Raw genomic sequence first — 12,977 nt, 5'->3', positions numbered from 1 at the left:
TGAGCTCCATGAGAGCAGGGACAGTTTGGGTGTGTCTGACTCACCACTGTGTCCCCAGCATCCAGCTTATCACCTGACAAATCGGGTGTGCTCAGTAAGGATTTATTGGATGAGCAACTGCGGGACAGTCTCCTGCAGAGCACATTATATATGGTAAGGTCCAGGGTGGAGAGTGAGCACGAGGTGCGGGGTGGGAAACTGAGAGATGGTCTTTGTGTCTGGAACATACGACAGGGCTGGGGAGTGATCATGCAGATGGCTGAGAGCTAAAAGGCCAGTCGTCCTGCCCCCGACACCTCCCTGAAGTCCGGATTGTTTTAATTAAACATCCATAGCATTCTCATGTCCCTCCTTCTCTGCTCCAACCCTGCAGCCCTGCTAAGTTCCTCACCCCCACCCCACTCCTAATATACCCTGGGCCCAGCCTTTGTCACCTTGGCTCTCCTGGGATTGCATCCCCTCTGCCTTCTCCTCTTGTCTAAGTCCTGCTTATCCCTTTAGGGCACTGCTTCCCTCTCCTCTTGCTTGTCCTTCTGACCCCCTCGGAATTGGCTGCTGCTTTACTCCCGTGGAACTGTGTGTGCTTTTGTAGTCCTTATCACGTTCTGCCTCGTGCTTATATTTAACTGCGGCTCCTCTGTGTCTGAGCAGTATGAGCTCTTTGAGGTCAGTGGGCTGGGTCATTCTCATCTTTGTATTTCCCACAGGGCTTTATTTCTAGTCGGCACTCATTCATGGCGTTCTGCTTTATGTCATTAGTTTTAGTAGCACAATAGTGTTTTTGCTAGTAGTTCTTCTTGACTGACCTAGCGCTTTCTGTCTAGTCAGTTCCTCATTAGGGTGCATCTGCTTATTGATTACTACCCCGTGTTTGTTTTTGATGTGCCGTATTTTGCACTTAACTACCTTGTTTAATCAACGTAGCAGCCTTATGAGAAGGTTTTCTCTACATTTTCCAGAATGTAGAAATAGAGTGCAGAGGGGTAAGTGACATGCCCGATTCCCACTTACAAATTTCCAAACTGGGTTTTGAACCCATTTCCTTGTAACTCCGAAGTTTTGCCTTTGCGTAATGCTCTTCTGTATTTTGGGTGCTGTCTTAGGAAAAGCAGCGTCAGAAATCTCAGCTCCTAAGTGTTCGGGGCATAATGAGGTTGTTTGCCACCAGAATCTGATTTTATTATCAGAAGTATTAAGGTAACCACTTGGTTAGCACAGAATCCACTTTGGTCTGTGTTCTGGCCACCAAGGCTTTCTATAGGGAAATACTGTAAGTGAGAACAAGCTGATACTGGGTGATGGGAGCTCTGGATGACTCCATCTTAAAACCTGGATTTTGGGGTGTTGTTTTTTTTTTGGAGGGGAAGAAGCAGAAGGTTTACCTTGTGCCACTGTGCTATGGGAGCAGTGTTTTGCCAGCCGCCTGCTGCCAGTCTAAAAAACTTATACTATGTTAATGGGTTTCTGGATTAAGGCTGGTATGTCCAGGTGGCAGATATACAGGTTAGCCAACTTTACTGAAGACTTTCAGAGAAAAGAATGAATATCCTACTAACAGGCATGGTGTTTGGCCTGTATTAGGTGTCAATAGTGATTAGTGGTTGGTTGTCACTTCTCTGAAACACAGAGGTTGGGTGAGATGTCTTTTCTCCTTTTCAGCTCCTACAGCCACACCAGTGAGCACTTGTTTGGTAACATGCCAGATTTACTTTCACAATTGCCTTTACAAACAAGCCCTACCACAGGAACTGCGAAGAGTGTGTTTTTGCAGCTGTAATTCAAAGGCCTGACCTCTCCGTCTGACCCTTCCTTCTCACACTCCCTGCAGGCGGAACCCTCTGCACTTCCACCTCATTGCTGACTCCATTGCGGAGCAGATCCTGGCCACGCTCTTCCAGACCTGGATGGTGCCCGCCGTGCGTGTGGACTTCTACAACGCAGACGAGCTCAAGGTAGGGGCAGAAGGGGAGGCACCTCCATGATCTCCGCTAGCTGAAAATGTTATTGTTTGTGGTTTAGTAGACTTTAGCAATGCCAGAAATCTCAGCTCCTTACTGAAAATGTCTAGGGCGTAATGAGGCTATTTGCCACCAGAATCTGGTTTTATTAAAGTAACCACTTTGTTTGCACAGAATCCACCTTGGTCTGTGAGTTTTGACCACCAAGACTTTCTGGAGACGGTGGATGCCATTGGTGTATAATCTGACAGTGGTCTATGGTAGCTGTCATCTAGAGAGTTCTATTACCCAATGAAGTAAATGTGAAACTCAGACCCCTACGGGCTTGGGTTTAAATTTGCGTATTGTCACTTACTGGTCAAAAGGCACAAAGAAAACCATCTACCTCTGCTGGACCTGTTTTCTCATCAGTAGAAAAGGTAGATGAAATACCAACCTCATGGTGGTAATGAAGAGGCTCAAATGAGAGAATCTATTTGAATGTGCTTTAAGAAGACACTACTGAATAAATATTAAAGGTTATGTCAGGCTGGAGGGGTTTCAACCAAATGAAATTGGTCATCTCATCCCCTTACAACTTTTTCATAGTGCCGTTTTGCTTGCGTCATGATTCTGGCTGCTGATTCTACTTCTGGTCTTGTCACTTGGCATTCCTGGAAACCTTTGCTGTTCCTTGCACTCTAAGTAGTAGGGCACACCTCTGGTTCTTCCCCTCTTCTGTGTTGGAGTCTTTGCTTATTCTGTTCCTTCCATCTGATACGCCCTTCCCACCTGTCTTGTCACAACTCCTGTTCGTCCTTCAGGGCTCAGCTGCAGTGCCAACTCCTCTTAGAAAACCACCCCACTTCCACAGGAAAGAGGAAGACATTTTTTGTTCACTTGTCTATCTGTCGGACCCTTCTTAATGGGGTAGGAGGGGAGGACGTGCACCTTATTCTTTTCTGTATTTCTGGTGCATAGTTGGTACTCCCTAGTGCTTGTGGATTTAACAAATTGCCGTGATTAGAGGAACATGTAACTTTGCAGAAATACACTGATGTTCTGTCTCCACTCACTTTGGGAAGGACTCAACACCTAAGCATGAGGCTGATTCTGGCAAATTCCTTGTTCCAAACCTCAGAAACCCATTATCTTTTCATTTTAGAGCCATAACATTTTTAATAGATCACTGACACGCCGGCCAGTTTTTGATTTTCACATATTTCAGGCTCCGAGGTTGATGGAGATGTTCAGAATTTAGCATTTGGGGATTGTCGTGGTAATTTGCATGCCATTCCAATGTATTCTGAGCTAAAATTGATTAACACTCTTAAAAAGGGAAAAACAAAATTTAGCAAATTGCTGCGCTAATTAAGGTGAAAGCAAGCCACTCTGTCTCCCGGGGTCTTAGCGCCAACACCATGGGGAAAAGCAACAGGGGAGGAGGAGCAGCAACTGGTTCAGAAGGATGCCTCTGCCACTGTGTTCACCATTTGCCTTTCTTTTGGTAGTAGTTCAGTGCCATATCCCCCGTAAGCCTGTACCCTTTACTTCGTAAGAAAACATCAACCAAAGTGGGCTGGATATAGTGGCTCATGCCTGTAATCCCAGCACTTTAGGAGACTGAAGTGGGAAGGATCGCTTGAGCCCAGGAGTTTGAGACCAGCCTGGGCAACATAATGAGACCCCCCCATCTCTACAGAAAATTTTAAAAATTAGCCGAGTCTGGCGGCACACACCTGTAGTCAAAGCTAGTCTGGAGGCTGAGACAGGGGAATCACTTGAACCCAGGAGTTCGAGACTACAGTGAGCTATGATTGTATCATAGTGGTAAGATCACAGCTAAATTAGTGTATCATTTTTTTTTTTCTCTTAAAAAAAGGAAAAAAGAAAAAGAGAATACAAAGTGATTGAGGAAAAAACCCAAATTCAAATCCTGGTTTACTGCCAAAGAATTCTCTAACTGGTTTTGAACCTCGGTTGTCTCAGTTCTCAGATGGCTGGGTACTAAGTCAGCCACAAAGGAAGGGGTGAAATAAGATGGTGCAGTGTGTGCAACATGGAAGTTCTTTTTTTTTTTTTTGAGACGGAGTTTCACTCTTGATACCCAGGCTGGAGCGCAATGGCGCGATCTCGGCTCACCGCAATCTCCGCTTCCTGGGTTCAGGCAATTCTCCTGCCTCAGCCTCCTGAGTAGCTGGGATTACAGGCACGCGCCACTGTGCCCAGCTAATTTTTTGTATTAGTAGAGACGGGGTTTCACCATGTTGACCAGGATGGTCTCGATCTCTTGACCTCGTGATCCACCCGCCTTGGCCTCCCAAAGTGCTGGGATTACAGGCTTGAGCCACCGCGCCCAGCCGGAAGTTCTTAAAAATGCTTCACTCCACTTGCAGCCAAGGCCAGAATGACTTAAAATGCACTCAGTGGTGTGACCTGTTGTGAAATCCATCAAGAGCTAAGAAGTTGAAGGAGTAAGTTTCCATGGACTGGAATTCACTCCTGGAAGCCCCTTCCATGAGGCTTGGATGAAAGGAGAGAAGGGGAGGAAACGCTGATACTATGACTCTGTCATGCCCACTTTAATCCAGGGAGACCAGTTGTCTCTTATTTTATATATGCTGGCTTTTTTTTTTTTTATAGATCTGAAATGAATTCTTCATGGCTTAAAAAATGATAGTTTAGAAAATACAATCTGATATGTTCAAAAGAATACTTTCTCTAGAGTCCTGCTCTCTAACCTGATCTCTACTACTGAAGACTTCATTGAAGTTTCCTAACACCTGCTTTTTATTCCCCTACCAATTAATCGCCTGTCTGTCTCACATTCCTGAATCCCATGAGACTGTTGTCCATTACAACAGTGAGTATGAAAGTGTTTATAAAATGTAGTTTTTCCTGATAATAGTGGTAACGATACATGGCAAAGCCAAATGAAAACCAGAACTGTCTGACTCCATTATCTATTAGTCTGTCTATGTATTGCTTTATACATAACCCAGATCAGTAAACCCAAATCCATGATCTGCCCCCTCCACCAGCCTGACAACCAACCCCTTAACTGTGGCACTGCCATCTGCTTAGTTGCTGATCTGAAACTGAGAGCTTATCTTTATCCTTTTCTCTTGCCCTGGGTGTGACAACATCACAGTCTAGCGTGGCTTCTTCCCCCTGCACCTACCTAGTCCGTGCTTTGTGATCTTTTCCCAGCACAGTGGCAAGTGTTTTTGAGACTAGTCTCTTCCCTCTACTGCTCACCTCTCCTCCCTTACATCTTCTCTCATTAGCAAAAGTCAGCTTTCCAAAAACAAGCACAGTCATGCTATTCTTTTCCTCTAGGTAAAACCTTCCCTGGTTTCCTACTGCTCTGAGATAAAGGCTGCAGTTTCTTTTTTCAGGAGTCTTGCTCTGTCACCCAGGCTGGAGTGCAGTGGTGTGATCTCAGCTCACTGCATCCTCTGCCTCCTGGGTTCAAGCAATTCTCCTGCCTCAGACTCCCGAGTAGAGTATCTGGGACCACAGGCACGCGCCACCAGGCCCAGCTAATTTTTGTATTTTTAGCAGACACAGAGTTTCACCATATTGGCCAGGTTGGTCTCAAACTCCTGATCTCAAGTGATCCACCTACCTCAGCCTCCCAAAGTGCTGGAATTACAGGCCTGAGCCACTGTGCCTGGCCAAGGCCACAATTCTTAACCGAGTCTCATCTCTGCACACTCTGGCTCCTGCTTCCTTCCAAGAATTTCTTGCACCACTTGCGTCTTTCCTCACTCTTCAGTCCTGTAGATTTCACTATGTTCCTTCTTTCCCACCAGGGCACCTTTGAACAGGTTGTTTCTTCTACTTACCAAGCTGTTTGGCAATCTCCTTCTTTTCCCTTATTGCTATTGAATAACAAATTCTTTTGTTACAGTTACATTTACTCAGGGAAACCTTCCCTGCCTTTATCACCTCATAGGGGTTGCTTTGTTCCATGTTCTGCTAGAGTCACATACATTTCTTTGGTAAACTCATCACAGAGGGTATCCTTTCATGCCTTTGTGTGATGAGCTAATACATGTCATATACTATAAGCTCCCAAGCCAGGATCATGACCATTTTTCATCACCTTTTTATCCCAAATGCCTGGTGTGAAGCTTTTAAAGATATTTGCTAAAACATATTTAAAGGAAGTTTTATAGATATTTGCTAAAACTTAAAAAGATGCTTGCTAAATGAGTGGCTTATAGAGATGTTTGCTAAATGACTGATACAAATGAATTTAGAGCTGGGTCCCTAAGAATAATAAAATCAATAGCAAGGAGTTTCTTTATCACTGTCAGGCCCAGAAATTCAAGTTTCTTTATCACTGTGGAGCCCAGGGTCACAACATTTCTGATGCCTGTTGTGTCCCGGGAGCTTGTGTGGGCAGTCAGGAGTTTGCCCACCAGCCACCCTAAAGTTGCATAGATAAGGCAGCTCCATTTGCAGCAGCCCACCTCCCAAGAGCAAATCTCGAACAGGTGAGTGTCTTTTTATGACAGGTACATTAGGAGGGAAACATATTAAAACACCATGCAGGCAGACACGGTGGCTCACGCCTGTAATCCCAGCACTTTGGGAGGCCGAGGTGGGCAGATCACCTGAGGTTGGGAGTTTGAGACCAGCCTGACCAACATGGTGAAACCCTGTCTCTACTAAAAATACAAAATTAGCCAGGTGTGGTGATGCATGCCTGTAATCCCAGCTACTCAGGAGGCTGAGGCAGGAGAATCGCTTGAACCCAGGAGGCGGAGGTTGCAGTGAACTGAGATCGCACCATTCCACTCCAGCCTGGGCAACAAGAGCAAAACTCCGTCTCAGAAAACAAACAAACAACACCGTTTAGTAGATTACCTTAGGGAAGGAGGAAGAACAGGAGAGAAATGGACTTGCGCTCTGTTCTGCAGTTGCGTTCAGGAAGCATGTCAGACGGTACCCTCAGCAGACACACGTGATGGCTTCCCCGGATACAGCTCCAAGAAATTACTTTGTACCGTTATTGGAAATGGCATTTCTCAGAAAGGCTCCTGTGGGCCCCTTATTATATCTGTTAGTGCTGGAGAATGAAGTAATAGGAAACATGAAATTTGTGAGGGATTGGTGCCTGATTAAAAATGAACTGTGGGAAATTCGCAGTGGACCAGTATACTTCTCCCTGTAATGACCAATTAGTGGGAATTTGCAAATAGTGGTGGCTCGGCCTGCCTATATCTGTGGTCTGTGAAATGCTCGTAGGTCTTCCCAATGTTTACATGGGCCATTTGTTTCTGGCCTCCAAGTCCTGGTACCAACAGGCTACCAGGAGTGAAGGTATCTCTGCTCTGAACTCCACTCAAAACATGCAGCTCCTGTCTACAGGAGAAGGAGGAGAACTTAATTTTGCGTAGAGCTTCGTCAGTGATGCGTGCTGTCACTCATTTGTCATGACGACCCTGGGGGTTGGAAAGAGAAGTGTGATTGCTTCCATCTCACAGATAATTCTTGAAACGCAGGGTTGAAGAGCATTTGCCTAAGATCAGGCTGCTAACAAGGGCTGATGTTGATATTTGGCTTTTCACTTCCTCAATGAAATGATACAAGATAGAGGATTGTATAATTCAATAGACGTGGATGTGGTGCAGACCTTAGGGAAGTTCAGAGACATGGGCTACAGCCCCTGGGGAATGACTGTTGGTTACCACTGTTGAGTTGTGCTTCAATTCAAAATTCCTCTTTTTCATGATTTTGGGTCCCACAGGCTGTGGTCTAACATCTATTGCTTAAGAATCACTTGCTTCAATTTCTCATGTTTTCAATGGTTCTCTGATGGTCTGTTTCTCACAATACCTCTAAGGACTAGGTCTGATTATTATTCCCATTGTATATACAAAGGAACTGAGGCATAGGAGTGTTAACTCACTGCAAATCTCAAAGCGGGTACATGGCAGAGCCAGGATGAGTATCCAGAACTGTCTTACTTAATGATCTCTGCCCTTTCTCCTATGTCATAGTTCCCTCTCGGTGGCTTGTTTCAGTTAAACTACTGTCATTGTGTCTAGACAGGGACTCTGAGCTTTTGGGGGGGTTTCTTCTCTGGCTGTTCCTGAAGAACCAGTACATGAAGCATGGCCCCTCCATTTAAGGCCTGCTGGGAATGGAACTTCTGTGGGGGATAAAAGGGAGCCCTTCTAAGGATGCTGCTGAGGACAGGGATGGCCCTGTCACTTCCATCCAAGGATCCTGTTCTAACAGTCATCAGTCTAGGCAGTTGGCTTTAAATCAGCAAAACATTTCTTGCCAGTTTTCAGACAAGGCCCTGCATGTCTACCAGCTTTGATCTTGCCCCAGCTGGCCCAGAAAGTCACCCCCATGCCATCACTGGGGCGCACATGATCCCGAGCTCAGGAAGGGAAGCGGCAGGGCAGTGGCTGTTTCATGATTCACCTGTCTAGCTGGGAGCCCTAATTTATCTCCTTTTCTCTTAAACCGGATGCCTGCTTGTTACCAGCATCAGAAAGATGATGAAGTGAAATTCAGGACTGTGGTTGCAGAAAATATTGATGGTGGACTCTAAAAATTGGCCTCGTACTCATACTTAATTGCCTTTGTGCTGTACTGTATGGAGGATGGCAGAGGTTGTCTTTAGATACCTGTAATCTTTCGGCCCCCCTGCAGTCCTGTGGGAGGCAGACTTACTGTTCCTCTCATATAGGGGGTGGGTGAACTGCCGCCTACCATATCTGTTTCCTGGGAAGCTGTGCTTCCTGAATACTGGACATTTTCTTCTGGGAGAGACAGAAAGAACATGAAATCATAGGATTCTAGGGTTGGAAGGGGGCTTAATACCTAATTTTTTTTTTTCTGGATGAATTAGGCCGAGAAGGGCAAGTGAGTTGCCCAAGATACCACATGTTTCTTTCTAACATATACCTTTTCCCAAAATGGGTTCTGGATTTTCTGGCTGCTGGGCCTGGTTTATAGTTTAACCGGGACCACACTTAGCAATGGTTGAGCTTTAGGTGTTGTGACCAAAGGCTCTCATGAGGCTGGAGCAGCTCCAGTGAAGCTGAGCCTGCAGAGGAAAGACAGAAGACATAGGTATGTCTCAGGGAAGGGCATTATCTGCTCTGGGATGCCCTGCAGAAAAATGAGAAGTGAAGTAAGGTGTATGTGGCCTTCAGAATCCCCCAGTTCACTAATAATGTGTTGATACTCAGAGCAGTGAACAGAGCTAAATAAATAGCCTATCAAAATGGATAGTTCTGACTCTCCTTTATTGGTGAAGATTAAATGCTTTTAAATAAGGACTTGTATTGGAAAGCAGTGCTTGGCACATAATAGGCACTCAACAAATCTTCTTTTTGTTCATAATGTAGCTGCCTTTCATATATGTAAAGACGACTAATTAACTTCTTAAATATTTTCTAAGCCCACCATGTCAACCGTTCTCCAGCAGTGACTGCTGACCTCTCATCAGAGGGGCTACATTTTGGCTTCTTTTTCTAGAATAGTTGATGGATTTATGCTCGTTTCTTCTTTCTTTTGTGGTCCTGTGTTATTAGGCAGGGTGGCAGAGGTTAAATACCATGTGCAGGTCTGGAAAAATTACCACTTTCCCATTTTCTTTATTGTTTCATTGGTGTTTGGATTGTCTGTGTGGTTTCTGAATATGAAAGCTGGTTCTGTAAGGTCAGTAATGCACCTCTGGCCTCTGTCATGGGCTTTTCTCTCACACAATGAGGGCAAGATCACAGAATGGACGTGGAAAAGCACAGTGCACTTGAAAATGTACCTTTGTGTATTTATAAGACTGATGTTTGATTGTTCAGTATGGGACACGGAAAATTTTAGACAATGAATGGAAACTCTAATCTGCGTTAGAAAATAATCCTTTTATGTCATTTGTTCAATTCACTTTTTACACAGGCAGATTTTTCTTTAACAGTTTTCTAATGAATGGGTCTTGTCCCCTTTTGAGAAGCATAGAATCTTAATTAGAAAGGAACTTCGCCGTCATCTAGCATAACCTTCCACTTTGTTCTATAATATTCTATACAAATGGTCGTTAGTCTTCTGCTTTTGAATACTTCCAGAGATAAGAGGTCATTACCTCCCAAAGGACCCTGTTCCATATTTAGAAACTCTGTTAGAAATGTTCACCTTATGCTTTCCTGAAATCTTCATTGTTGTCTTTCTCCTCATTGGTCCACCTGAGCATTAATGAAGATCAAGTGCGAGCCTATGTACCATTTGTCTGTTCCCTCATCTGCCTTTTCTACTATATGGGTGGGGGGGACCTAGAGGGCAAGATTTGTAACTTTTATCTCCATGCCCAGCCCATAGGACAAAATCTGACCAATCCTAGCCTCCAATAAATGCCCGGCTTCTACGGGTTGAGCCACACAGTGTGGGTCAACGAGTTATTTGAAGACCTGACATATCTACTGGGTCCTCTCTTCTCAGTAATCGCCACTCCATTTCTTAAACTGTACTCCAAATGACAATGTGTGGAGCCTAATTGACCCTTAAACATGTTATCTGACCTGCTTGTGTAATAAACAGTTTCCAGGTTGCTGACTTGCTTAAATGTGCTCCATTGTGTCTCCATCCCACAGAGAGAGACATTCTCTGTGGTTCTGCAGATCGCAGCACTTTATCTAGATCCACATATGTGACATGCCCCACCTTGAGCTGCAGTTGGTGTGAGCTCAGAGTCTTAAACTCATTTAAAAGCAGTTAAGGGTCCCAACTCGCCTTTTTTCTCATCCTGAGCATTGTTTTCTTCTCATTCTTATTTATTGTGGTCTTCTCATTCACACTTCATTTACCTAATAAGGAAATGCTTTATCTGTATCAAAACATCTCATGTATCCCATAAATATATGCACCTACTATGTACCCACAAAAAATAAAAATAAAAAAGAAGAAAGAAATGCTTTCATATACCTGCTTTCATTGGGTCCTCCCAAGAGCTTCATGCTACAGACAGGACATGCGTTTTATTTTGTTTTATTTGCAAGGAATTTGTCAAAAGAATTAACCAAATGCTGCTAAGGAGAGCAGCATTTGGATGTAACGGATGCCAGAATCTGGTTCTTGTGAGCCTTCCCTGCAGTGCTGTTCTCATTCACCACAAATCTTACCTACCAGAAACTTGAGTTAAAAAAAACTTCATCCATGCAAGGGGGCTCACAACTGTAGTACCAGCACTTTGGGAGGTTGAGGCAGGTGGACCACCTAGGGTCAGGAGTTCGAGACCAGCCTGGTCAACATGGTGAAGCTCTATCTCTACTAAAAATGTAAAAAATTAGCCGGATGTGGTGGTGAGCACCTGTAATCCCAGCTACTAGGGAGGCTGAGGCAGGAGAATCACTTGAACCCAGGAGTCGGAGGTTGGAGTGAGCTGAGATCATGTCATCGCACTCCAAGCTGGGCTACGAGCAAAACTCTATCTAGAAATAATATAAACACTTTATTGATTCAAGAGTGTGGTTATAGTGATGGAGTTTGGATCAAGAAAAGACAGACAGACTAGATATGTTTGACAGATAATGAGGAAGCGATGGGCACAGTGAACTGGAAATTATTATGAGGTTAGAAAATTTTTGCACTGAACACAGGGTCTTTGTCCAAATGTTATGAAAGGATAAAAGGCTTGATTTGAGCAGTGAGAGGTTAGAGATTTGTTTTTTGGGGGGGTTGTTTTTTGGCATGTTAGCTTGGGATTGAGTGGCTGAGCTGAGCTGCTGTTGGAAAAAGTTAATGAAAACTGTGGGCTCCAAGCACCGAAAGGGCTGGGGTGTTGGCTGCTTTATCCCTACGATGATGAAACTCAAGGAAAATTGTCAGGCACCAAAAAGAGTTGTATATATGCAGATCAAAAGGAGCCTTTACAATCCAGGTAAAGTCAGTGATAAATTGCCCACATCAGTGGACACCCTAGAAAAATATTTGAATTGCAAGGATTAAAACAAAATCCTTCTTTTAGGATTAATAATTCTCATTAATAAGAGTTGATTATGTGCCAACCTAATATGCTTAACCTGCATAATCTTCTTTTATCCTTACTATTTCCTGGCGAGGAAACCGAAGCATAGAAAAGAGACTTGTTCAGATTACTCAGCTGATGCATTGTGGAACCAAAATGTGAATTTGGGTAGTCTGACTCTTGAGCAGCACTGTCCGATGAAAATATAATGGCAAGTCATCTGTGCGATTTTAAATTTTCCAGTAGTCACACTTTGAAAAGCAAAATGGAACCAGTGAAATAAATTTTAATAATACATCTTATTTAATTATTTTTATCCAAAACAGTATCATTTCAGCCTGTGATCAGTAGTTTAAGAATTGTTGATATATTTTACAGGTTGTAAATATTAAGTCTTTGAAATCTGGTATGTATTTTGAACATCTCACTTTGGACATGACATATTTCAAGTGCTCAGTAGGCACGTATGGTTGTTGATGGCTGTGGACAAGGTATGGAGTTTGGCTTCTAATACTACATGGTAATTAATACCAGGGCAGAGGGTGGAGACAAGGTTATTGTCTTAGAAGAATAAACATCCCACCTCAGCTTTCACACTGTAACAGTAAGTGTCCAAATAAAATGTCTGCAGTTTTGAGCAAAATAGAGACCCAAGAATACCAACCAAGTTCTCTGATGCTTTAAGGCAACAGAAAAAATGAAATGCTGTGCAGGAACTCAGAAAATACACAGCAGTAGGCCAGGTGCAGTGGCTTATGCCTGTAATCCCAGCACTTTGGGAGGCTGAGGTGGGTAGATTGCTTGAGCCCAGGAGTTCGAGGCCAGCCTGGGCAGCATGGTGAAACCACATCTCTGCCAAGAAAATACAAAAATTAGCCAGTCTCATAACCTGGTCTCAAATTAAATAAATAGATTTAAAAAATTTTTTTAAACAGAGAAAAAGGAAATATACACAAGTGTATTGTTCTTAAAGTAACTATACCTTATTTGCAAGCCATCCAAAAAAGTAGTCAAGTGAACATTCAAGAATGAAAAGGTATTATAAATGGGCA

At 43.8% G+C, this 12,977-nt stretch overlaps 1 protein-coding gene across 4 annotated transcripts in view; it reads left to right on the top strand.

The window, feature by feature from the left end:
• The window catches only part of LARGE1 (LARGE xylosyl- and glucuronyltransferase 1), a 626,458-nt gene that overhangs the window by 303,815 nt on the left and 309,666 nt on the right, over positions 1-12,977 (top strand). For all 4 annotated transcript variants that reach the window (XM_064367950.1, XM_021669373.2, XM_021669372.2 and 1 more), the window contains one exon: positions 1,829-1,952. In XM_064367950.1, the coding sequence (XP_064224020.1) occupies positions 1,829-1,952 (124 nt within the window). The remainder of the gene's footprint in view (positions 1-1,828; positions 1,953-12,977) is intronic.

Source organism: Aotus nancymaae, unplaced genomic scaffold (genome assembly GCF_030222135.1).
Source record: "Aotus nancymaae isolate 86718 unplaced genomic scaffold, 86718_ANA_hifiasm-v0.15.2.pri h1tg000076l, whole genome shotgun sequence".
Lineage (NCBI taxonomy): Eukaryota > Metazoa > Chordata > Mammalia > Primates > Aotidae > Aotus > Aotus nancymaae.
The sequence above is the reverse complement of the archived record's forward strand: the minus strand, read 5'-3'. Positions and strand labels throughout refer to the sequence as shown.